We start from the raw sequence: 23656 nt of genomic DNA on the forward strand, positions 1-23656 counted from the left end.
ATCAAAAAAATTTTTTTGATAATTCATTGATGTGTTAAGAACTGCGCAAAGAAATATAAATCCAGAAAACACTTTTTCTTTTTCAAAAAAGAATGAAATGCGTAAATATTTATTAAAAAAAAAGTGACAAAACGAAATTAATAATTTTATATTTTTTGTCACAATTTTTCGGAGAAAAAAAAATATTTGGGTGATTATTTTTGTAATCATAACTTTTTTCGGGATGTTGAATATTCAAAGATTGTTTTCATTTGGGAAGAAATTTTCCATCAAAGTGCTTAAATAATCACAACTGTTTCAAAAGCAAATGCATGATCAGAAATATAAATTAAGAGGTCTTGAACATGCCTGTTCACTTTTCAGTGTTCATTTGAAACATTAAAAAGAAATTTTCGAACCGAAATTTTCGAAAGAAAAAATATGAGTTCAAAAATAATCACACATTTATCAAAGAATAAAAGGCTAAGGTGCATTTCTTGCTTTTTTGAAAACAAATTGATTTGTTCAAAAATTTTCATTCAAATGGAAAGTTTTTCAATACAAAACTGGATTTTTTATTCATGTGTTTGTGAAATGAAAATCAAACATTTAAAATTAATTATTAAGAAAAATTGTCGATTTTTTCAAAGCATCTTGATGAAAACGATGTGTAAAAAAATTGTTGCTATTATCGTAACAAAGTCATCTTTTTATTATAAATAATAACTATTTAATGGTCTATTTTTACAGTGTTTTTTTTTTTTTTTGTGAATATTGAAACGAAAGAAAAATTATTTGCTATGAAAAAACAATTTGAAAAATGGACATAATGTAGAAAATAATTCATTGATTCTTTGAATAAAACATAACTCAATCATTTTGATTTTGTTAGAACAAAATTTTCAAAAAAAAAAATATGTTTCATTCAATTACAAGAAATTTTCTTGAAGCACGGGGAAGTTTTAAAAACGATTATCTTTTTCATTGCATTAATAAGCATGACAGATAAACTTTTTGTTACCAAAAAATTAGGAAAAAATGTGATAATTTTCTGAAATAATGTGAAGATTTCAAAACATAAGGTTGCCATTTCAACAATAATTGTTTATAAATATGAGAATCCTATTAATTTTCAAATCTCTGAGAGAAAAGGACAGTTATGAGAAATACAATTATTGTTTGCTTTGTGGAAAAAAAGCTTCAAAGTTCGCATAATCCCACATAATATAAAATCCGTTTATTTCAATGAGCAGATGCAAAATAATAGAATAATTTCAAATGCAATATTGAAGAAAATTTTCAAATTCATGAATTTTTTTTATGTACTGATATTTCATGATTTTTTTAAAATCATATGATAATCAGATTTTGTGAAAATGTTCAACAAACTTCAATAACTGCAAAAGCAAACGATAGAAACAAGTCAATGAAAACAAATTCAAAATATTAATTTTGAAAATTGTCATTTGATTTAACAGATTTTGCAGCTTTTATTTTTGAAACCAAATATCTGATTGACAAAATTTGATTTCTTAAAGAAAAACGCATTAAAATAATGAATAAAGATAAAGAAGAAACAAGAAATGTATGTACAGAGCAAATAATGAATAACAATATTGTGTTTTAAAAGAAAAACATCAATAGAATAATTGTTATGGAATATTTTTGTCGTTAGGTGAGTATTTTTATTGGCACCAGTTTTTTTATTGGAACCAAAAATCATTTTCATTATCTTCATTTCATTAAAACTCATAAATCTGTTTCATAACGAAAGAACAATAAACAAATAAAAATTAAGCTGTACGTCAAATATTTTTTGAAAAAACTTTCTCAGAAAAACGATCTAATAATTTTTAACTTTTATATTTCGATCATTGTTTTGCTCGTATTTTCTTGACTGATTGCTCTTGCGAGTTTTTATCACGGAATTCACAAAAACAATTGTATTTTCCGCATTTGTTACTTATTCGTTATATTTTGAACTATTTATATAAGTGTATTTTTGCATTTCACCACTTTTGTTTAAACATGCAAAGTCAGATGAATGTGTATGTTATATCGATTAACATGAAGTATATTATATTTAATAAGTTTTTTTAACAACAAATTATAGATATAGGATAAATTCCAATTTGTCAATACTTAGATAAATTCAATTCTTTCAAAAGCATGATCCTTTGATTTCTTTTTTATTTTGAATAAAAGTTTATTTTCAATACATGCACAATCAACAAAAAAGATTTTTTAACCGATATCTTTTGACTTTTTGTTACAAAACATACACATTCACTTGATTTTGCATGTTTAAACAAAAGTGGTGAAATGCAAAAATACACTTATATAAATAGTTCAAAATATAACGAATAAGTAACAAATGCGGAAAATACAATTGTTTTTGTGAATTCCGTGATAAAAACTCGCAAGAGCAATCAGTCAAGAAAATACGAGCAAAACAATGATCGAAATATAAAAGTTAAAAATTATTAGATCGTTTTTCTGAGAAAGTTTTTTCAAAAAATATTTGACGTACAGCTTAATTTTTATTTGTTTATTGTTCTTTCGTTATGAAACAGATTTATGAGTTTTAATGAAATGAAGATAATGAAAATGATTTTTGGTTCCAATAAAAAAACTGGTGCCAATAAAAATACTCACACTTTATAAACATTTGATTGAAAGATAAAGAAAAAATTAAAAACAAAAAACGAAAAAATGATTACATCTGTTGTACGTCAAAAGAAAAAAATACTTGAAGCACAATTGTTTCAAATTAAGTGTATTCAACTTTTGGAACTTTTTTGCTTTTGGCTTCAAAGTGAAATTGTAAATCAAACAAATGGAATCAACTTCAATTTTCGTTAAAAAATTCAATCAGATTGATAATGAATACAAGTAAAATTGATGGAGGTATAAATTGATGTACAAACAGTTGAACGAGAATATCTTTAATAAAATTATAATTGAAAATCGATTTTATCGATTTCAAATGAACATAACTTTGATTATTATTGTTCTTGTCATTAACAAAATTGACTTTTTTACTATTTTTGAATTTGCACCATATACAGTGATGATGCATAATTATGTTTATAAAAGATGAAAAGATTTTTTTTTCTTAATAAAGAGACTAGACAAAAATTTCCATAATTAATTCAATTTGATCATTTTTAACTCGAAAATGACACATTTAAGCACAATTTCCCAACAAATAAGTATTGATCCATTTCATAAAATTGCGGACGGTATTTTTTATCATTTTAGTATTCATTTATGTGATATATGTGTTTATATTTATAAACTTATTTTTAGATGATATTCTTGTTTGCATTTATTATTCAATTTTTAAACAACAAATTATAATAACGATATTTTGATATATATAAAATTATTCAGATGAAAATAAGCCTTGTTAACGAAAGAGTTGCAAAACTGGAACAACTTATTTCACCATTAAGTATTCTTCTTTCAGAAAATTCTGTTGAATTGGTGCATTTTCTCCAAAAAGCAATTCAAAGCGAAGCATTAAAATTAAAGAAAACTAAAGAAGAAGAAGAAAAGAGAAGAGAAGAAGAAATTCGAAAAGAGAAAGAAAGGCAACTTGAGATGGAAAGGATTCTTCAAATCAGAGAAAGAAATCTTCAACGCGAACGAGAATTGGCAAAATTGAAAGAAAGAGAACGTCAGCTTTTGAAAGAAAGTGAAGAGGAGAAAAAGAAAGAGCAAGAACTCCTTCGACAACAGCAAATAGATACAAACATTGAATTGAAAGAACAAAAGAAAGAAATAACAATGAATAATGAACAAATCAATAAGAAGGAGCAAATAAACAATTTTGAAAGGTTGCTTGATCGAGCTTCAAAAGAGAAGGCTAAACAAAGAGATAAAGAATCGAGCCATGATATTAGTGATCGCGAATCTGAACTTGCAAGATTAAGACAATTACAACAGGAATTAAACAAACGAATGAAAACAAACAACGAAGGAAAAGGTTTAAATGCAAATATCCGTCGAAGACCAGAGTTGTTACAAACACCATCGCTTCGTGGAGACGATCCTCTTCCATCCGGCCCACTTGAATTGCAGACACCATTAACAGAAAGCGAAGATGATCAGCAATACGTTTTTGGTTCAAGACAACAGGCAACGTCTCAATCACCTTCCCAGTCATCCTCATCACCACCAAAGAATTCTGTTCAAAATGCTCATGTAATATCATCGACAAAACAGCTTCCAATATATCCTCAATCTTCTTCAAATCCTCCACAATCTACCATCTTTTCTCAAAATGATAGGCGAGCTGTTTCTGTCCCTCGAACCTTTTCATCCGTAGCCACTCCCATCCATTCGCAATCTCCTCCTCCAACGACTGCTCTGCCAACAGCCGATTCTTCTGCTACATCTTGGCAATCCAACAACAAAACTGTGCTTCCAACACAACAGCTGCTAATGCAAACACACTCTCCAGGAAGCCATCAGCAGAATTCACAAAATGAGTTATCTCGTCGTACTTCTTCTTCTTCCTCCTCTTCATCCTCTTCTTCTATGGCAGCCAGTCATCTTTCTCGAATGAAGCAGCTTCGCCAATTTTTGGACGCTCCTGCTGATACCATTGCGATGGGTCCTGAGCTCTTCTCGATACAACCAACGGTGCAGCTACAAGACAATCCTTCCCCCGCACATCACTCTCCTCCTAAGCCCTCTCCACAACCTGCACCCGCACCTGCTTCTCTTAGTTCTTCTCTGTCTTCGCCTTCTGCTGGCCATCAACCTGCGCCTTCCTCTGCCTCTTCACATTCCCAATCACCTCAAAAAGAATCCCCCTCCAGGTCTGTAATTACATCTCGTGGTGGTACTGTGGCATCGTCTCGAACTGCTGTATTTATTTCTCAGCCTTCTCTTGCTTCAACCCTTCTCTCAAAGAATTCCCATCTCGGAAAAACTTTATCTCCTGCTGCTGCTGCTCGCGCGGCCCAGTTGGCTGCGAAGTTTAATCAAAGTGTCAAACCATTTAAGGATCCATTTTCTTGATTGTTTCGAAATTTTTTTAAATTTAACTGCTCATTTGTTATTCAATTCGGTAATTATTTATATTTTATTGCTTTTTCGGCCTTGAATATTGTTTTTGATGTTCGTTTCACTGATCCTTTTTGAATCAAACTTGTTTTATTCAAATGAAATATAAAATTCAGATAATGATTTGATTGCGAAATGAATTTTATGTGTGCGAAATGAAGTTAATCGAATTGAACTGAGATGATTTGAAATGCAATGAAGTGAGATGAATTGTTTTAATTATCAAGTCCAATGTCAGAAATATCAATCCCAAGATCCTTAAATAATCGAGTAACTATTTGAGGATTTAGTGTTCTAGATTCACGAGTTGGATGAAAGTCTATGCAATTAAGAGTGTCAATCATAAAATCATAAAAATCTGGGTATTCTTCCATGATACTTTGAAGCGTTTCTTTCGGACGGTGTGAAGAAGTAATTGACAAAATTCTTTCTTTCAATCCAGGCTGCGACAAATGATACATGATGCGCTTTGATTCAGATAATTTGACAAGCTTGTCATCTGGAACTCGATAAAATGAATTGTACTTTGAAGCAACAGCAGGAACTGAACACAAGGCATTCATTTCTTTTGAAATAGGAGGTAATTCATTTGCTTCCTCTTTTTTTTCTTGTGTTTTTGAACACGATAGGCAATGAACTTGATAGCACTTCACGCTGCAACTGAAAATATGAAAATTATACCAATAAAATTAGATTTAACAATTCGAGCAAACTAAGGAGCAGCACAACGAGGGCACTTATACTTCTTTTTATCTATACCACATATAGAACACATAATAGAGTTTTGCATGTTTTGAAAATGAAAAATCTTTTATTTTTCTAAATCACATATTTCCATAACAATTATTATTTTTGTTCACAAAAAAAAGTTCATCTTTCTCTTTGTTAATTAATAAAATTTCATCACATTTTCACCAGCAATTTATTTTTTTTTTTTTTTTTAAGAATTTCCATCATTTATAATCAATTTCAATAGCTCAAATATCATTATTTATTTTCATCTAACCAGTTTCTTATTATTAACCACAAATAAAAATTGAAATGACAAACTCTCGAAAAATGAATTCACATTAACAAGAACAATATGCAAGGAAAACCATTCTTATGAAAGACAGTAGCACTGATTTCTTTTTACGGTAAATAAAATAAAATAAAATAAAATAAAATAAAATAAAATAAAATAAAATAAAATAAAATAAAATTACTTTTTTTAAAAAAATCATATCCTGAGTAATAAACTTCTCACAAGTCGTCATCTGGAAAGAGTGAAGTTGGCTGGTATTGTGTTCTTGGCGACTGGTGCGGGGGCTTCTGTGGTTTTTCCGCGCCGTCGTCGAAGAGAGAAGAGGAGAGGACGGAAGAGAAAGGAGAAGAGGAAGCATTGGAGAAGGAAGGTCTGGGGGCATCTCTCTGAGTGGAGTGGATGTGCGAGGAAGGGGGAGGAGGAGGAGGTGAAGGGGCAGACGAGGAAGACGGGGCAACACGTCTGTGAGTGTTCTGCTGAGCAGACTGAGTCCAGGAATATTCGCTCTCTTCTTTCTCCACATTCACATAGCCATCGATCTCTTCGTCGTCTTGCTCGTCTTTCTGAGTGAAATTTCTTCTCTTTTGAGGAATGGCTGGGGGAGGAGGCTGAGGCTGGGAGCGGGCAGGAGGGGCAGGGGGAGGAAGAGAAGAGAGAGAAGAATGAGGAGAAGGAGAAGGAGATGAAGAGGAAGATGGTTCAGAGGCGATGGTGGCAGCTAAAAGAGGGTTGTATGCCCCGTAGTCATCATCAGCATCGTCTTCATCAGCAGCTGAAGTGAGTGGATCATCTCCAAAGAGAGAAGAAGAAGAAGAAGATGATGATGATGAAGTATTAGCAGAACGAGAAGCATTTGATAGAGAAGAAGAATGAGAAGAAGAAGATGCTGAAGAAGCTGCCTGTTCTTCTTCGCTCTTCTTCTTCATCTGTTCTCTCCACAGCTGCTGTTGAAGCATCAGCCTTTGTTCTCTTTCTCTCCTCTCCTTCTCCTTCCTCTCCTTCTTCTCCTGCTTCTTCTTCTTCTTCTCTGGATCCTTCTCTTTGTCTTTCTCCTTCTTCCCTTCTTTCTTCCCTTTCTTTTCGTGCTTTCCCGCTTTCTTCTCTTCAACCCCATCTTCAAACAGATTCCCTCCGCTTTCTTGTGGCTTTGCGGAATGCGATGCGAATGGCTCTTCTTTCTCTGCCTCTTGCTCATCATCTCCAAAAAGAGAAGAAGAAGAAGAAGAAGAAGAAGAAGAAGAAGAAGAAGATGATGATGATGGAGTTATGTTTGCTTCAGTCAAAGTATTCAATTGCTTTCCGGTTGATGTTTCAGAAGCAGAATTTGATAAAATTGCATTTTCATCCTCTTTTGTCTCTCTTTGTGCTGCTTGTGGTGTTGGCGTGTGAGAAGAAGAAGAAACAGAAGAAGAAGAAGGTGGTGGAGGAGCAGAAAACACAAAAGTGATTTCTTTCTCTTTCTCTTTCTCTTCTCCTTCTTCGTCTCTTATTTTATTTTGCACTTCATCATCATCATCTTCATCGTCATCTGCAAATAATGAAGAGCTGCTCTGCTTCTTTTCCTCCCTTTTCACATTCAATGGAGATTGCATCTTTTGCTTCTCTTTCTCTTTCTCTTTCTCTTTCTCCTCTTCTCCTTCCTCAAAGTCTGCAAACAACGAAGACTCACTTTTCTGTGTCTCTTTCTGTGTTTGTGCTTGTGATAAAGATGAAGATGAAGATGAAGATGAAGAGGCAGATGCTGCCAGAAGAGGAGAAGAGAACAAATCATTCGATTCATCCTTTTTGTGCTCTTCTTCTTTTTCTTTGCCTTCTTCTTCCTTCGTTGGTGTAACTTCATCGTCATCTGCCCACAAAAGTGAAGAAGTCTTTGCTTTTTGTGGCTTTTCTGCCATTTTCAAATTGTCTTCCTCTTTTATGCTCTGCAAAATATCTTCTTCTTTCTCCTCTTTCTCTTCTTTTTTCTCTGATTTCTTTTTTGTCTCCTTATTCCCTTTGGACTTTGCCTTTTCTGTCTCATTTCCTCCTGTCAGCAAGTCTTGTTGAGCATCTCCGTCTTCTTCAAACAAACTTGTTCGTTTCGCACTCTTTTTGGAGGTCAGCTCTTTCTCTCTTCTTTTCGCCTCTTCCTTCTCCTTCTTCAGCTTCGCCTGCAGCTCCTTCACTTCCTTCTCTGCTTCTTCTCTTCTTTTGGCTTCCTTCTTTGCTTCCTTCACTCCTTCCTCTTTGCCTTCTGCATATCCCTTTTCATACCCTTTCCTCTCTCCTTCTTCTTCTCCTTCCTCTCTTCCTATTTTCATCCCTTCTCTTTTCCCTTCTGCCCTTCCTTCTCTCTCTCCTTCCTCCTTCCCTTCCTTCCATCCAACCTCTTTCCCTTCTTCATATCCTTCTTTCCTTCCCTTCTCCTTCCCTTCCTCCGTCGCCTTCTTCACAGCTGCCTTCAAGTCATCTTCAGTGAACCACTTTCTCTTGGCGTATGCCTCCTTCTCCTTCAGCCTCCTCTCCTTCTCTGCCTCAGCCTCCCTCTCCTTCTCCTCCACTGCCCAGCTCAGCTCCTTCTCTCTCCTCTCCATCTCTCTCTTCGCACTCTCCAGCTCCTCCGCCATCTGCCTCTTCGCACTCTCCACCCTCGCCATCTCCATCTTCTGCTGAATCAGCTCCTCTTCCAACTGCTTCTTCTGAATGGCCCACTGCCTTCTGCTCTCCTCCTGCTCCATCCGCTTCTCCCCCACCATCTTCAGCGTCTCTTCCCTCTCACTCTTCAGCTGCCCTCTCAATCCCCCCACTTCTTGTGTCAGCTTCAATATCTTCTCTCTCTCTTCTCTTTCTCTCTTCTCCCTCTCGCCCCCTCGCTGTGTGCTGAACGTGGCTGCTGCTTTGAATCCTTCGATGTCTTCTTCCAATCTCTTCACTTTGTTCTCTTTTGCCTTCATTTCCACTGCCATCTCAGCCATCTTCAGTGAGTCTGCCCTTTTAGCTGCCTCAACTTCCATCAGTTTGTTTTCAGCTGCTCTAAGTGACTCACGCAGACTCTCAACAACTTTGTCGTTCTCTGCCATGTTTGACAGCAAATGCTGCTTCTCCTCTTCTGCGCTCCTCTTCGTCTGCTCCTCTGCCTCTCTGGCTGCCTTCCTCTCTTTCTCTTGCTCCTCCTTCATCACTCGCATCTGCTGCTCCATCAACGAAAGACTGCTGATGTGTCTGCTAAGATCTCCTTTCAGAGCTTTGTTCTCCTTCGAAATGCGCCGAAGAGACTGGAGAATCACAAAAGAGGACGAAAGAGGGACAGATTTGAGAGAGGCTGAATGAGAAGAAGAAGAGGAAGAAGAGGAAGAAGAGGAAGAAGAGGAAGAAGCAGATTCAGAAGCAGGAGAAGAAAGAGACGAAGGAGAAGAAGGAGGAGTTGACTCAGAAAGTGAAGGAGGCGTCATTCTTGTCAAAAGCTGATGGAATGCCAGCAGTCTTTCGTGAATGTTCTGGTTCATTTTGCTGCTTAGCTTCACATTCATCAAAAGCTCCTTCTTCTTCTTTGCCTCTTCTTCGATTCGCTTTCGCTCTTCTTCTTCTTCTTTCTCTTCAATCATCTTCAGCTGCTCTGCAACGTTAATCGATAACGGATTCTCTTCTTTCTCTTTCTTGTTCTCTTCTTCTTCCTCCTCCTCTTCCTCCTCCTCCTCTTCCTCCTCCTCCTCCTCTTCTTCTTCCTCTTCCCCTTCTTCCTCCTCATCCTTTTCCTTTTTAGCTTTCTTTTTCTTTTCCTCCTCTTCATCTTCTTTGCTTTCCTCTTCCTCTTCCTCTTTTTCCTCTTCTTTCTCTTCCTTCTTTTCAGCTTCTTCTTCTTCCTCTTCTTTCTCTTCCTCTTCGCCTTCTTTCTTCTTCGATTCAGTTTCTTCTCCTTCTTTCTTCTTTTCTTCCTCTTTCTCCTCTTCATCATCATACATTTTCTCATCTGCCTTTTCACTGACTTTTCCTTCTTCTTTCTTTTCCACATCTTCTTTCTTTTCTTCTTCCTCCTTTTGCAAAGCTTCCTCTTCTGCCTTCTTCTCTTCCTTTCTCTTCTCTTCTTCTTTTCCTTCTTCCTCTTCCTTCTTCTTCTTCTCTTCCATCTCTTTCTTCCTCTCCTCCTCTTTTGCCTTCACCCTCTTCTCCACTTCGCTCCTCTCCTTCTTCCTCTCCTCTTCCACCCTCTTCCTCACCTTCTCCCTCAGCCTTTCTCTTCTCTCTTTGTGTTCTGCCTCAACAACAGCCACTTGCTCTGCGGGGCTTAAGCTCTTATTCGAAGGGCTCCTTTTGATTCCTAACAAAACTGCCTCTATCAACAGAAACAGCTCGTCTTCATCTTCACACAGCTTCTCATTCTCATCCTTTTTCTCCTTCTCCTTCTCTTTCTCTTCCTTCTCCTCCTTCTCTGCATCTGAAGCAGACGACAGCACAGTCTTCGTGAGTGATGTGCTCAGATCGATCACCAAATCCTTCTTCAGCCTGTTCAATCTGAACACATCTGCGTCTTCTCCTGCCTGCGCCACCTCCATTTCTGTCTGATGCTGCCTCATCTCCCTCTTCTTCGTCTCCTCATACGCCATCCACCCGCTCAGATGAGCCAGCTTCTTTCTCTCCGCCTGGCTGAGCACACGGAAGGGAACACACATGCTCCTCCTCTCTTCTTTCTTCATCCCTATCAGCAGCTGCTCCACCACCCCCATGTGGATCTCTTTCCCTATCTCCTCTTCGCCTTCTCCTTCGCCTTCTCCTCTTCCTTCTCCTTCTCCTCCTCCTTCTTCTTCTTCTTTCTCTGCTTCATCATCTTCCTCTCCTGCCTCTTCGTCGCTGCTGCCTGCTCTACTATCCTTCTTCACTTTTTTCTGTTCTTCTTTGTCTTCATCTTCTTTCGTCTGACTGTGTGTTCTGAGTGTCGACTTCAGCAAATGCTCTCCAGTCATATCAACAATCAACCTTCCCCTTTCTCCTCTCTCTTCGTTCGGCTCTTCTTCGTCATTATCCTCTTCTTCTTCATCGTCCATTCCTTCGATTTTCTTTTCTTCAGGTTCTTTTTTCTTTCGGATAAATTCAAATACTTTAATCTCAGCTCCTACAAAATCTCCAGGAAGTGCAAGCCAAGTTCCTTTTCCTTTGCTAAAGCTTACAGTGTGAAATAAATCTCCAATAACTTTAACAGTTGGAATCCTTTCAACAGTTTCCTTGACTGCTGCTGATTGTTGAGAAGCCATTTGAGTTGCTAGCATTTGGCGATATTGAGTCATTTGAGCTTTAATCGCTCGAATTTGAGCATCAAATGTTGCTGCTTCTTGAGGCTGTGAGAACTTAACAGACCAAGCGGTCATGGACTTGTCTCGGAATGTTGCAAAGACTCCTGAACTAATTTGATAGACAAAGGAGTCAAGTGACACATCTTCGCAGACAAAACGCTCTGTCGAAGGCTGAGCTGTTTTATACACTGAAAGAAGATAAAATGGTTGAACTTGCCTTCGTTCTATTGCTACAAAAACTCTGCCCCTTGGTGAATATTGCGTTACACTTTAGAAAAGAGTATTTGAATCATAATCATAAAAAAAGATGAATTGTTTCCTATAAAATAACAAACTATTCAAAGACATCAGCAATTGCGTAAAATAAGTATTGCGCTTGTTGTGCTGCAGCCATTTATAATCTTTGTATCTGGGTCAAAAAAAATAAATCATAAAAATTAAACGTGGATCAAAGAAGTTTTACATTCATTAACATACAATAATAATATAATTACAAATAAGTTTCAGCAAAGTACAGTGTTTAAAGCACTTAAAAGCACAAACAAAACACTTTTATTAGGCTTAAACTTATTATTATGGTTATCTTCACCATAATAGAGATCATTCAGAATTATTTCGTTGGATGGGGAAATCAAAACAAAAAAAGTTAGAGAAAATTAAAGAAAGAAAAGAAAAATTAAAAAATAGAGCTGCACTGGTTGAAAGCATTTCAAAATTACAAGCTCCTTCTTCTATTCTACAAAAATTATCAAAAACTTCGCGCCTTGGAATGGTATTGCGTTTTAATGATATATAAATAAAATTCTCAATTTACATATTTAATTTCAATAATTTTAGAAAGAAGTGAAAAAGAAAGTTTTACAATTTGAAGCGAGCGAAGTTCTGAAAAATAAATCTGAAAATCTTCGAAAGAGCGACATTCTCGAAGAAGATTCTGATGAATCTGATTCAAGCAGTGAAGATGATATTAATGATATTGAAATACGAAATACAGAAGAGAAGAAAGTTGATCCATCAGAACCACCACCATTTGTAATACAAAATCGCGCAGAAAAGAAAGTAAAGGAAAAAGAAAGAGATGCAGATGGAGATATAATTCATCATACAAGGCCAAAGAAGAAGAAAGTCGAAGGATTAAAGTTTTCTTCTGAAGATGGAGAATGAAAATTATGTAATTCTGTATTTAATTATAATGTTAGGGTAATATCTCTCTATTACAAACTTTTAAGATTGAAAATTCAAGGCTTACATTTTGAGCTCTTTTATAAATTATTTCCCTTTGAGATATGTTATTTTAAACAAACTGAATTTGATTATTTTGGAAGAAACAATGTTTATTTTTAATTGAATTTTGAAATTGTCAATTAATTTTTTGCAAGAAAAGCAAATAATTGGAAATAATTTTAAAAGATTTTGCATTTCTAAATATGCTTGATCAAAAGAACTATAAAAGTATTTTATTGATTTGTTGAATATTTGTGAGCCGTTTTACGCGACTCACAAGCAAAAAAGATTCATTTCAAAGAAAGTATTTGCATTGCAAATAATTTAAAATGGAAGAAGATAATCGCAGTGTATCGTCAGTATCAACGTCTATGACTTTCAGCCATCAACAAGGAGATTCATTTTCTAAAAAGGATGAAGTGTTATTTACTCCATTATTTCCTTTATACCAGCAAAAAAAGCGTCCAAGTAATTTATATGCAATTATTCTTTGGGTAGTTCAACTTATTCAGCTCATAACTCTCAGCGCCTTTCGAATTGATATAAAAACTCAAACTGTAAATAAAACATCATTAGTTTGTGATGCAACTTTTTTATTGTAATGGTCACATTTATTTGCATGTTTACTTAATTTCTTATTCTTCATTTTATTTAAAGTACATTGAATTTCTTGACGGAAACTCAATTTCATATTTTGCGAAAATTGCAAATACATACATAATATTTGGAATTTTTACTTACGATATATTATTGATGGCATATCTTTTCGTAGTTTCTTTATTTTTCAGTACTATTGCTTCAAGTCAACCATGGATCATTCGACTTTTGCGATTTCTTGTTGATTTCACTTTAAAGCCATTGTTTATACCTCTTATCACAATCCCAATAACTTCGTTTGATTGCTGTGAAATCAATGGAACATTGATGCACAGAGGATTGGACGAATCTTGCTTTAGTAGAGGTGCCTTTATTTTTGGATTTATCTTTTCGGTTCTTCATTTGGTTTGGCTTGGAATTTTCACTTTTTGCGAGCAATGTGCAATTTATAATCATCATTGCAAACATGGTGGATATTTTTCATCTGCGAATGGATTTTGGCAAGCCTTTGAAAAGATGATCATATTTGGATGCGTGTTCGCAATGAGGATGCTATATGGATGGCCGTTCTGGAGAGGAGTTGTTACAGTTGGTTCGTCGTTAGTCATGGTGATATATTTTGCATGGCATCAACCAATGTACAAATTGAAGGGCAATCTGTTTCATGCATGGACTTGGTGCATCTTTGGCTGTCTTCGACTGTGCAGCGAAATTGGATTCGCCATCGAAAACGCTTCCGGATCGTTTGTTCCAACGCTCGTATTCGAAGTTGTAGGCTTGATCTGTGGCATTGTGTGTTGCGTGGCGTGCAAGAAGTTTGGAAAGAAGCGAAGAGATGGTCTGTATATCCTCACCGAGTCCAAACAGCCAATTGTTGATGTCCATTCAGAAGGAGCTGCACATCGTCTTCCTGTCGTCACAAACCCCAGGCGACTCGAACGGGGCATCCGCTTTCTGACGGAAGAAGAGCTCAGATCGTTTGACTATGTGACATATGCAGACATGTTGTATACAAACGCAATTCGGAAAGAAAGGCGCGATCCGCAGCTGAGCTTCAATTTTGCAAACTTTCTGATGTACTACAGAAAGAACTGGATGAAGAGCCACGTGGTGCTGAAGCAGGCGCGTATGTCGTCACCATCGTTTTTCCTGCGCTTTGTACTCTACTGCAAGACGAAGGACAGCACCGAAGGCAAAAGCTCAAGCGGCTCAGGTGGTAGCGAAGGGATGAGCGAGCTGAACTCACTCACCTTCGACACGCTCATGGCGAAGGCGCAGGAGACACACGAAGCAGCAAAAAATTCGCTACATGAGTTCTTCGACAACATGACATCGCAGACACCAGTGTATTCACTGATTGAGGAGCATCTGACATCGATTGTGACAAATGAGGGCAACTCACGGAGATGTTACGAGGAGCTGATCTCGTCGCACCCGCAAAACACGACGGTGCTGCGGAGCTATGCGCAGCTGCTGCTTGACATCTTCCACGACGAAGATACCGCAGAGATGATTCTGAACAGGGCTGACCAGATTGAAGAGGACTCCTCCTCGTCGATGGGGCCGACGGTAAACTCGGGTGCGGGCGATCCGTCTATCTCTCTTCCGATGGATGCTGCTGAGCGCAGTCAGGATGTTCAGAGCCGCTCGGTCATCAGCAGTTCGCAGGTCAGTGTGAAGAAGAAGAGGAAGAAGAAAGGGAAGAAGGGAGGCACGCTGGTTTCTGAGCTTACGCAAAGTTCAGCACGGAGCACTCGAGCAAACACGGTGGTGTCAGTGATTATGGTTGTTTTGCACTTCGTGGCGATACTCTGCATCATCATCGATGTCATTGTGTACAAATCTTTGGCTACTTCTTATTCGAGCGATCTCGAAACATTGAGAAACATTGCAGATCTTTCGCTTACAACCAACAGGTTGAGCAACATGGCGCTGCAGTATATGTCACACGACATGTACTATCACTTCACTTGGGTCAAAAACGACGATGGCTACACAAATGCGCTGATCTACCCGTCAGAACTTCAGAAGACATTCCGTGAAATAGCAGACACACTATCCAATTCTGTGTCCAAAGTGTATGGCGTCACCAAGCTCCTGACGCCGTGGGAGTCGGCGACAATTGCCATTCAGCTGTTTGAGATGCAAACACCTGCAGACAACATGTCGCTCACAAAAGTGCTGCATCACTACCAGCAGATGTCCTCTCTCCTGACTGTGCTGACTTCTTTGTCGCAGATGTCCCGTTCTGTCGGCGAGGCGCCGCCCAACCAGCGCCCAACACACAGCTCGTACTGCAGTGATTTGGAGTACATGATATTCAACCCTCCACAGCCTGTGTTTGAAGGAACCAAAACAGCCATTATTTCATACTGGGATGAAACGACTAAGACTGCTCGGATGATTAGGGGAATGACAATTTTCATTGTCACATTTACACTCGGCTGCATCGGCCTTGCTCTGCTAGGGATGTTTATTGCGATGTCTCGGAATGCGAAGAAGGAGCGTATTGAAGCATATCATGTCCTTCTATCTGTTCCGAAGGCAAGAATGCAAACTGTCATCAGGCGCCTTCTTTCTGATGATGACAAAGGAACAGATGCTGAACACTCAATGTCTGAATCTCTTGAAGATGAGATGCTTGCCAGGGACGATGCAATGTCAAAGGACAAAACTTCAGAAGCATTGGAAAATGCGGAGAAAGAGGAAGAAAACCAGTTTTCGCCTTCAAAAGAACAGAATGGCTTGCAAAAGCTGTTTCCTGCTTCAATCGATGTCATCTCTGAGAGCGAGTCGGGAGATATAAGCAATAAGCAGCTGTCGATTGAAGAGGCAGAAAACAACATTATCACTCCGATGGATCTGGATGAGATGATGGCTCGAACTGGTGTGGCTCAAACGGCAGAAGAATCACAGCAACAGCAAACACATTCACCGACACTGACGCGCAAGTCTTCTCGGCATTCGCCTGGAGGAAGAGCAAATTCTGTCTCACCTACTGACAGCTACCTGCATCCACCACAGACTTCGCTTGAGACATCCTCTTCGGGAATGCTGATTGAGACAATCTTGCCAACAAAGGCAGATGATGAGATCTCGTCTCGCCACTCCAAAGCAACAGATCCCTCAGCTCAGATGGACCCTGTTCTACAAGATATGCTCTCACAACGCTCGCGGCCAGCAACGTCATCACTCCAGACATCGCAGACACCTGCTTCACAGCAGTCCTCACAAACACCCCACAGGCCGCTGTCTCCGAATCATGCTTCTGACCTCTCTGTTCCGCAGACTCCGAATGTTTCACAGATTGCTCAGGTTCCTCTGATGCCTTTATCTACAGTCTCTTCTGCACGCACGACGTATCCTCAATCTCAGCCAATGACACAGCGAATAACATCACCTCGTTTTTTCCTGCAGCCAGCTTCAGACACTTCAATGGCATCGTCTGCTGGCATGATGGATCAGTTGCAGGTGCCTCCATCTCCAATGGGTGGCGTGACTTCGCCTTCGATGCTCCGCCTGATGTCTCACGAAACTGCCTCGCTGACTGCCTCGCCTCGGATGCGGCACAACGTGGATGTTGGCATTCGGAGGCCTTGCACAACAGGAGAAGCATTCAAATTCAGCCAAAAGGCACCAAAACCGATTCAGACGCCTCTTGCAAATGATCTCGACCACAATCACAATGCACACAGATTTCCTGCAGCGCAGGACAACTCATTAGCGCACCAGTTTATCTCTCCAACAGTTCTCAGCCCGACAATTCTGTCACCAGTTGGTACAGTCGTCAACCAATTCGGAACATCTGCATTCACAGACCTTGGAAATCTGTTTATGCTCCCTACCTCTCCCACGCAGATGTCGACGTTTCCCAGTGGAATGTTTGACACACGCACTTCACGTACAGTTTTGGACAACACTTCTGCTCCTCAGAACGAATCACAAAACAAACAATCAAATGTTAACAATCAGACATCAGCACCAGTACAATCATCATCTCTGTCTTCACAGCAAGCGCTATCAAATGAATCACGTAATGATACTGGAGCATCAAAGGCAACAGTTTCTGCAATATTTGATGAAGACGAGGAGGATGCTGATGCATTGGCAGGGTTTGTGCGAAACGCTGTGGACGATGCAAAGTGGGAGGAAAAGTTGGACAAAGATATTGTTGTGCTGTCTGCTGCATATAAGGCTCTTCCTTCGCCTCTTAATGCGCCTATCATTGGAAGGATAATAATGTCAATTTTTATTATTTGCGGTATTATTATTGCATTTGATGTGATCATCGCAGCTGAAGTGGGAAGGTACATTACGACTTCCGCAAACGTTGTGCTATCGGGCATTCGTCCAGCTATTTTGGCGCAAATTCAGTATCTGGCAACGCGGATAATGTTTCCGAAGGCTCCTATCCATTTTGATGATGTTGTCACGTTTCCTGACTCGTCGCATCCTGTTTGGAAAGATTCTTCTCATGTTTCAAACGACACCAATCACGTGAGAGATTTGCTGAATGGGACTTCTTACTACTTCCAGGCATTGCATGCGGCATGCCACTACGGAAACTCAATGTACACAATCACAAACGATTGGAAACTGGATCAAGTGAAAACCGAGCGGCTGCCAACAAATCAGAACAGAGACATCCTTCTCAAATTGGCCGATTGCTACCTCAGAAACTCTGAAGATTGTTCGACGCTTCCATCTGGCAGACTGTATGGAATTAAAGGGCAAATTTTTGGCTTGTCTGCTCTTCTTGCACGGCTCAGGCTGAACATCAATCGGTTGTCTCAGCAAGATATGATTGCACATCCAATCGGACAGGATGTGCGTGAGATTCGTTTTCTTTCATCAGCATTTCGTTATGACCTGCGCGAAGGGATTCAGAAACTGACTGACTCCATTCTGAAAGATGGACAAGGCCAGGTTGATGAATCTATCCTTTTGATGATCATTGCCTGTATTGTTTGCTGCTTCCTTATGATTGTTAATCTCTTTGTCAATGCGATCTACTGGAAACGCAAAATCACACAAATTCATTTGGAGTCGATGAAGCTGGTTGAGCTTCTACCAATCGACGATGATGACAAGGAAATGAAGATGTTTGACTCGATGCTCACAGGTAATCAGATGCTCGATGATGGCAGACGCAGAATAATAAACTCTGCACAGCAACTTGTGGATTCGATAAATCAGAAGGAAGATCTTAACGCAACGACAGCCGCGCACAAGCTGTTGATGCAGACAGCTACAGCCACTTTTTCTGAGGAGGAGAGAGAAATGAGACTACATCACTACGACAAAGAAGAAATGGAAAAACATATTCTTCAGCATCTTATCTTGCGACAGAGGCTAACTATTCTTGGCGATCAATTAAAAGCAAACAACGAAGCAGTCACTGCTTGTGTCAAAAAGTTACTCATCTCTTTGTTTGATGTGCACTTTACAGAAGCCGATGTGGATTTTGGTCGAGCACTTTCATCGACAAATAAAGCAAAACTAGAAAGTATCAACGATGTGAATCCACAAAAAGAACAATCCCTTTCTATGGGGACGTTATATTGATATTTTTTGTGTGTATGTAATCCATTTCATATTGTTATCACTTCTATATGTATGTGTAATCATTTATTAATTACAACTCGACAAGAACTTTTTTGAGTCTTATTTTTTTTTTTTTTATTGCTTTGTATATTAATATTTCTCATTTCAAGACATTCTATATGTTATTTATTTATGTTGAACTATTTTTTATATAATCGTTTCAAGATTACATTCATTGCCTAAATTTTTATGCATTAAAATTTAAAAAAAGAGATAAACTTGACATTTTTCTGATTGTCATCATTTATTCGCATATTTCTTTTTTTATTGAAGATACTTTTTTTTAAATTCTTTTTTTTTTGACCGTATTTGCAAGCCATCCTGTACAATTTCATAACAACAACTTCGTGATTGAAAGTTCAAAGATTTTTCTTTTGCTCAAAATTAGATAAATTATTTTTGTTTGACTTAAAAAAAATTTCTTCTCATTTTTTAAAGGAAGTTCCTTTTATTCCAATAATATAAAAATCGAACAAAATTTGTTCCCATTCACTCATGTTCAAATTAGAAACCAATGAGTTTGTATGAACAATTCATATTTCATCGTATTTCACATATACACTTATGGAAATGTTCAATAATAAGATTTCTCACAACCACAAAAGAATTTCTTTCCTTTCCTTTCTTTTCTTTTTGATTGCAGTTCTTGTTACATAATAGATAAATTGTGAAATAAAAAAATATTTCGAAATAAACTATTTATTTCAAGATCCCCCAGTATTTTTATATTAAAGGCAGTGTTTTTAAGAAAAACTAGTTTTTTTCAATTGTGACCTGACAGTCTTGCATTTATCAAAAAACAATGTTTAGAGGGTGGAAGTCAAAAACGCATAAATATTAAATATTATGGCATAATTGCGTTATATCGGACAACGAAAATTCTTGTTTTTTTGCTTCTAACATACTTTAATATGTATTTCGTTCAATTTAAAAATAGTTTTAATGCGCGGAAAACATTTTCTAAAAAAACAAAAAATATTTCGAAAATATTACAATTTTGGGTCAATTCCTAATTAGTGTTATTGAAAAACAGATAAAGTTCTTTAATAGCTTTTTCAAGACAAATGTAAATTTCAGTTTTTTATTGAATTTTTGCATTTATTAATGAAGAGGGTTCACTGGAACAGTTTTCGGAAAATTTTGACAAACCTATTGTTTTCTTTTTAGGTTTTCATTTCTCTATCAATATTCGTTTCAATTGTGGCTTTAGGGTTAGGGTTTGAATTTTAATCAACATTTTTGAATTTTGTTTTGTTTTAGGGTTAGGGGAAAAAATAAAAGAATAATTTTGAATAGAATCCTTTTGAGTGAAGCAATGGTCATGTTGTTAGGATTTTTCTTGTATTAATAATATGGTCAATAGTTCAAATCCTACTGCACATTTCCTTTTTTTCATTTTTTTAATTTTTTTATCATCACATTTGGGACAAAATATTTGACTTCAGGCATTTTCATTGAAAAATTATGCACTTTTGATAGACTATTTGTGATCAAAATTTTTCAACAAAATTGGTTCATTTTTTTGAATTCGTTTGAGATCACAAAATATAATGTTGCCATATCATTCACTTTTGTTGACTGATATGAAAATCAAATTTATTTTGAAAACTGAGAAAGCGATCAAATGTTATAAGTGAAACAATTTTTTCATACTTTGTGCATAAAAAGCTTGAAAGTCCGTATTTTCCCCCATTTGTTAAATTTATCCCAAAAGTGATGGCTTGGGATTGTCTGATGAAGCAGATTCATCAGAATGAGAAGATGAATCATTACAGTTGACAATTTTTTCGATTTTTCAACTTTTTTCATAAACCCACAATCATATTTTTTTTGAAAAAGAAAATTTTTTAACCTGATTTTGACTAACTTCCGCGCTTTGTTAATAACCAAAACATAAATATATTTGATTAATAAACATTTCTATCAACAATTAAATCAATTTTTCGATGTCCGATAAAAAGCGAATTTACCAATATTATGATGTGTATTATGCTTTTATAACATTTTAAAAAAGTGTTACTAAAAATTATGATCATTTTTCTTGGAAATGGAAAACGATTCGTTTTCCAAAAATAATGAATTTAAACATAAAGACAAAAGTTCAACAAACAATTGTTACCATTTATTTACAGTTTTATCTTATTTTTTGTTGATATACACAATTTTGGAATTCAGAAAATTTTGTTTTTGCTTTTAACGATAATACAATCATTCACGATTGGTTTGATTGTAATTTATTAACAACATTCCACTTCATCATAAACATATAGAACTTATTTTGTGAAATTTTCATTGATTAATATTTATTTATGCAAATGATCAAATTATTTTATATATTCAATCGGAATATTCAGAATGAAAACATAAATGCTTTCAAAAACTGAGTGACATCAACTGCCTATATTTATAGTAAATATTTTCTATTAATGTCGTTTTCTTTCTTTCAAGATTTCTCTCATTTGGATTTTGAAAATAGTTTTTGAATCATTCTGAATGCCATACTTTTGCCAAAAATAAAAGATATTCAAAATACATAATATTCAGCTGGTGTGAAACAGTTATTTCATGAAATATTGAATCTAATAAACCATTCTTTCTTTTTTTCGAAGACAATAGCTTTTTGAGTTTGAACTTTGAAATAATGAACAGCAGAAACAGAAAGTTTTCAGAATGAAAGGACTGATTGATTTTTGTGTATGTTACATTTATCTGAGCTGCATATTCAAATTAATATATATTTATATATTTTTTATTTGCGAGGTTCGTCTTTTGAAAGTTGCCTTTGAAGAAAGAAGAAAATAATTAAACTCAAAAAGAGATGGAATTATCAAAGCTGAAATTGAGCAATTTTTATATGCAAAAAGTTTGTAATTGAATTATTTTTGTTCATTTATTGATTTCTTTCTAGTTGTTAGAAAGCATGTTGAATAAGAATTGCATTTGAAGGAGATGACAGAAATCATACAATTTCGTGAGGAAAAACTCAACCTAACCAAACTCGCCTGTCAATCAGCTTGGATGTTTTTGATGTGCAAATGGATTAATGACACATGCCCAAAGAGCGTCATTGTGAACGAATTGCATTTTGCAGGAGAAGCAACAAGAGAGCTAGAAGAGCTGATGAAACGAGTGGATTGGAAGAGGAAGGGAAAAGCGAAAGGTGGAAAAAGAAGACAAGATTATCATCGAGATGGATCGTTGCATTGAAGCCTGATGTCCACTTATGTTGTGAGAAGAATGAAGAATTTGGAGTGCTTTCGTGCATCATTGCGAGGGAATTCAGGGAAGTGAAGTGGAATGATGAAGAAATCAGCAAGCAATGCATGAATAATATTCAAGGCGCAGCTGATAATCAAGATCTGAAGCTGAAGTCATGTCATAAAGCAGAGCAGCCGATGCAGTTTTGGAGGGAACGATCTGATCAGATGGAGCAAGCGCGTGACTTGATGATGAATTGAAGCTTCTGAGAAATCTTTGTGAAATGCAGAAAGAAAAGACGGAGAATGAAAGCCTCAACGCAAAACAATAAGTTCCGAATAGATGGTTATTGAAAAAGATGAAATAAGATGTGTTTGAAGACTGCATTTATGTGGATGGAGGTTTGTTGGCTAATTGATTATTTTTTCTTTGTTTTTAATACAAGTTACGAAATATTAATTTGTTTGTCATTGAGTTAATAGTTTTTTAATTTTTCTATTCATTTGATTTTCGATGAACTTTCGATTAACTGAATTTTGAAGGTATATTTTGAATTAATAATCGTCAGTTCAAAAACCGAAATAAAAAAAATACCAGTTTATTAAAGAATTGGACATTTTCAAAAATTCATTAAAACAACATGTTTCAAAAACGAGATGTGAAACTTTTCATTTTTAACTTTCACAAGCAAATAAAAATCAATCATGTTTTTTTGAAAAAATAAACGGTTGCAAAAAGTGTTTTCTTTCTTTTTTGAAACATTCCAAAGAATTTCAACTTTTAAAAACGAAATAATGTGTTATTAATTCATTTCAAAACAAAATCATGAAAAAAAGAAGAATGTCAAACGATAATTGTTTGTTGTGAAATAAATAATGAATCGCATTGTGTGAAAACAAAATCATTGATCTTCAAAGATGATTCCATTTCAATCTAGTGAATAAGGAAATAATATTTCATAAAATAACATTTGTTATATGATTGATCAGAATTGCTTCAGTTATGGGAAATCGTTATCTGTTTGTTCTTTTCGTTTTTGAACAATCGTTCTTTAATGATTGAATTGTTCGAGTTATGATTGAAAGAAATAACTTTAGGAACACATGAATATTCAAAAATAAGCGCAATGCAATTCTCACAGAAACAACTGGAAAATATTTATTCTCAAACTTTCTTCATGGATGTTTTAAAATTCAATTATGTTGAAACAATCGATACAAGGTTGTATTTATGTTATTTGTGTTGTCAGTTTTGTTTTTTTTTTATGTTTTTTAACTTGCTCATTTTTAGATCTGTTGATTAAGAGCGTATTTCATCTAAAAGCTTGCAGAGAAAAAATCAAAAGTTTTTATTTGAAAATAATGAATTCAAAACAATGATTGTCATGTGTTTCTTATCTTCATGTTCATTTCTTGTTCAGAAACTCATCCGCAGTTATCATATTTCCAAAATGCGAATCTCAAATACAACCTTTGTAAGCGCTTGAAATTGATGGATTTTTTTTACATTTATTTTGGAAGTTCAAAGATTCATGAACGTCACTTTGTGAACAACAACTCACTGTGGAAATGAACAACATAAAACATAAACACTTGTTTGCGTTGAATTATAAGAATTTGTTTGAAATTCAAATAATTCATTTCCAAGAATTAATTCTGTCTATCTTGTTAATCATTATTCGTTTTTGTAA

General features: G+C 36.2%; 6 protein-coding genes across 6 annotated transcripts; 4 read left to right on the top strand and 2 right to left on the bottom strand.

Moving 5' to 3' along the window:
• Positions 1-3122: 3122 nt before the first annotated feature.
• Positions 3123-5188, top strand: MONOS_976 (uncharacterized protein). Its single transcript, XM_067880289.1, has 3 exons — positions 3123-3221; positions 3289-3299; positions 3373-5188. The coding sequence occupies exons 1-3, from the start codon at positions 3158-3160 to the stop codon at positions 5005-5007; spliced, it is 1710 nt and encodes a 569-aa protein (XP_067736040.1). The 5' UTR covers positions 3123-3157; the 3' UTR covers positions 5008-5188.
• On the bottom strand, positions 5174-5876 carry MONOS_977 (putative HIT zinc finger). Its single transcript, XM_067880299.1, has 2 exons — positions 5766-5876; positions 5174-5712 (listed from the first exon to the last, which is right to left on the bottom strand). The coding sequence occupies exons 1-2, from the start codon at positions 5840-5842 to the stop codon at positions 5268-5270; spliced, it is 522 nt and encodes a 173-aa protein (XP_067736041.1). The 5' UTR covers positions 5843-5876; the 3' UTR covers positions 5174-5267.
• Positions 5877-6042: 166 nt separating this feature from the next.
• Positions 6043-11737, bottom strand: MONOS_978 (uncharacterized protein; the record flags this gene model as incomplete). Its single annotated transcript, XM_067880310.1, has 2 exons — positions 6043-11611; positions 11679-11737. The coding sequence occupies 2 exons, from the start codon at positions 11735-11737 to the stop codon at positions 6295-6297; spliced, it is 5376 nt and encodes a 1791-aa protein (XP_067736042.1). The 3' UTR covers positions 6043-6294.
• A 196-nt stretch (positions 11738-11933) lies between these two features.
• Positions 11934-12800, top strand: MONOS_979 (uncharacterized protein). Its single transcript, XM_067880321.1, has 2 exons — positions 11934-12115; positions 12181-12800. Exons 1-2 carry the CDS (start codon positions 11966-11968, stop codon positions 12505-12507), a joined length of 477 nt encoding a protein of 158 aa, XP_067736043.1. The 5' UTR covers positions 11934-11965; the 3' UTR covers positions 12508-12800.
• A 520-nt stretch (positions 12801-13320) lies between these two features.
• On the top strand, positions 13321-19186 carry MONOS_980 (uncharacterized protein; the record flags this gene model as incomplete). Its single annotated transcript, XM_067880333.1, has 1 exon — positions 13321-19186. The coding sequence occupies one exon, from the start codon at positions 13321-13323 to the stop codon at positions 18727-18729; it is 5409 nt and encodes a 1802-aa protein (XP_067736044.1). The 3' UTR covers positions 18730-19186.
• Positions 19187-21818: 2632 nt separating this feature from the next.
• Positions 21819-22226, top strand: MONOS_981 (uncharacterized protein; the record flags this gene model as incomplete). The annotated part of the gene is made up of 1 exon (XM_067880344.1): positions 21819-22226. One exon carries the CDS (start codon positions 21819-21821, stop codon positions 22224-22226), a length of 408 nt encoding a protein of 135 aa, XP_067736045.1.
• Between the last annotated feature and the right edge of the window lie 1430 nt (positions 22227-23656).

This window comes from Monocercomonoides exilis, assembly GCF_001643675.1.
Source record: "Monocercomonoides exilis strain PA203 chromosome Unknown scaffold2-2631571, whole genome shotgun sequence".
NCBI classification, from domain to species: Eukaryota; Preaxostyla; order Oxymonadida; family Polymastigidae; genus Monocercomonoides; species Monocercomonoides exilis.

Excerpts from the sequence above, each read along its gene's own strand:
- MONOS_976 (XM_067880289.1), top strand. The coding sequence starts at position 3,158 with ATGACACATTTAAGCACAATTTCCCAACAAATAAGTATTGATCCATTT.
- MONOS_977 (XM_067880299.1), bottom strand. The coding sequence starts at position 5,842 with ATGCAAAACTCTATTATGTGTTCTATATGTGGTATAGATAAAAAGAAG. Across the intron at positions 5,713-5,765 it reads CCTCGTTGTGCTGCTCCTTA|TTGCAGCGTGAAGTGCTATC; the intron begins GTTTGCTCGAAT and ends TCATATTTTCAG.
- MONOS_979 (XM_067880321.1), top strand. The coding sequence starts at position 11,966 with ATGGGGAAATCAAAACAAAAAAAGTTAGAGAAAATTAAAGAAAGAAAA. Across the intron at positions 12,116-12,180 it reads AAACTTCGCGCCTTGGAATG|AAAGAAGTGAAAAAGAAAGT; the intron begins GTATTGCGTTTT and ends CAATAATTTTAG.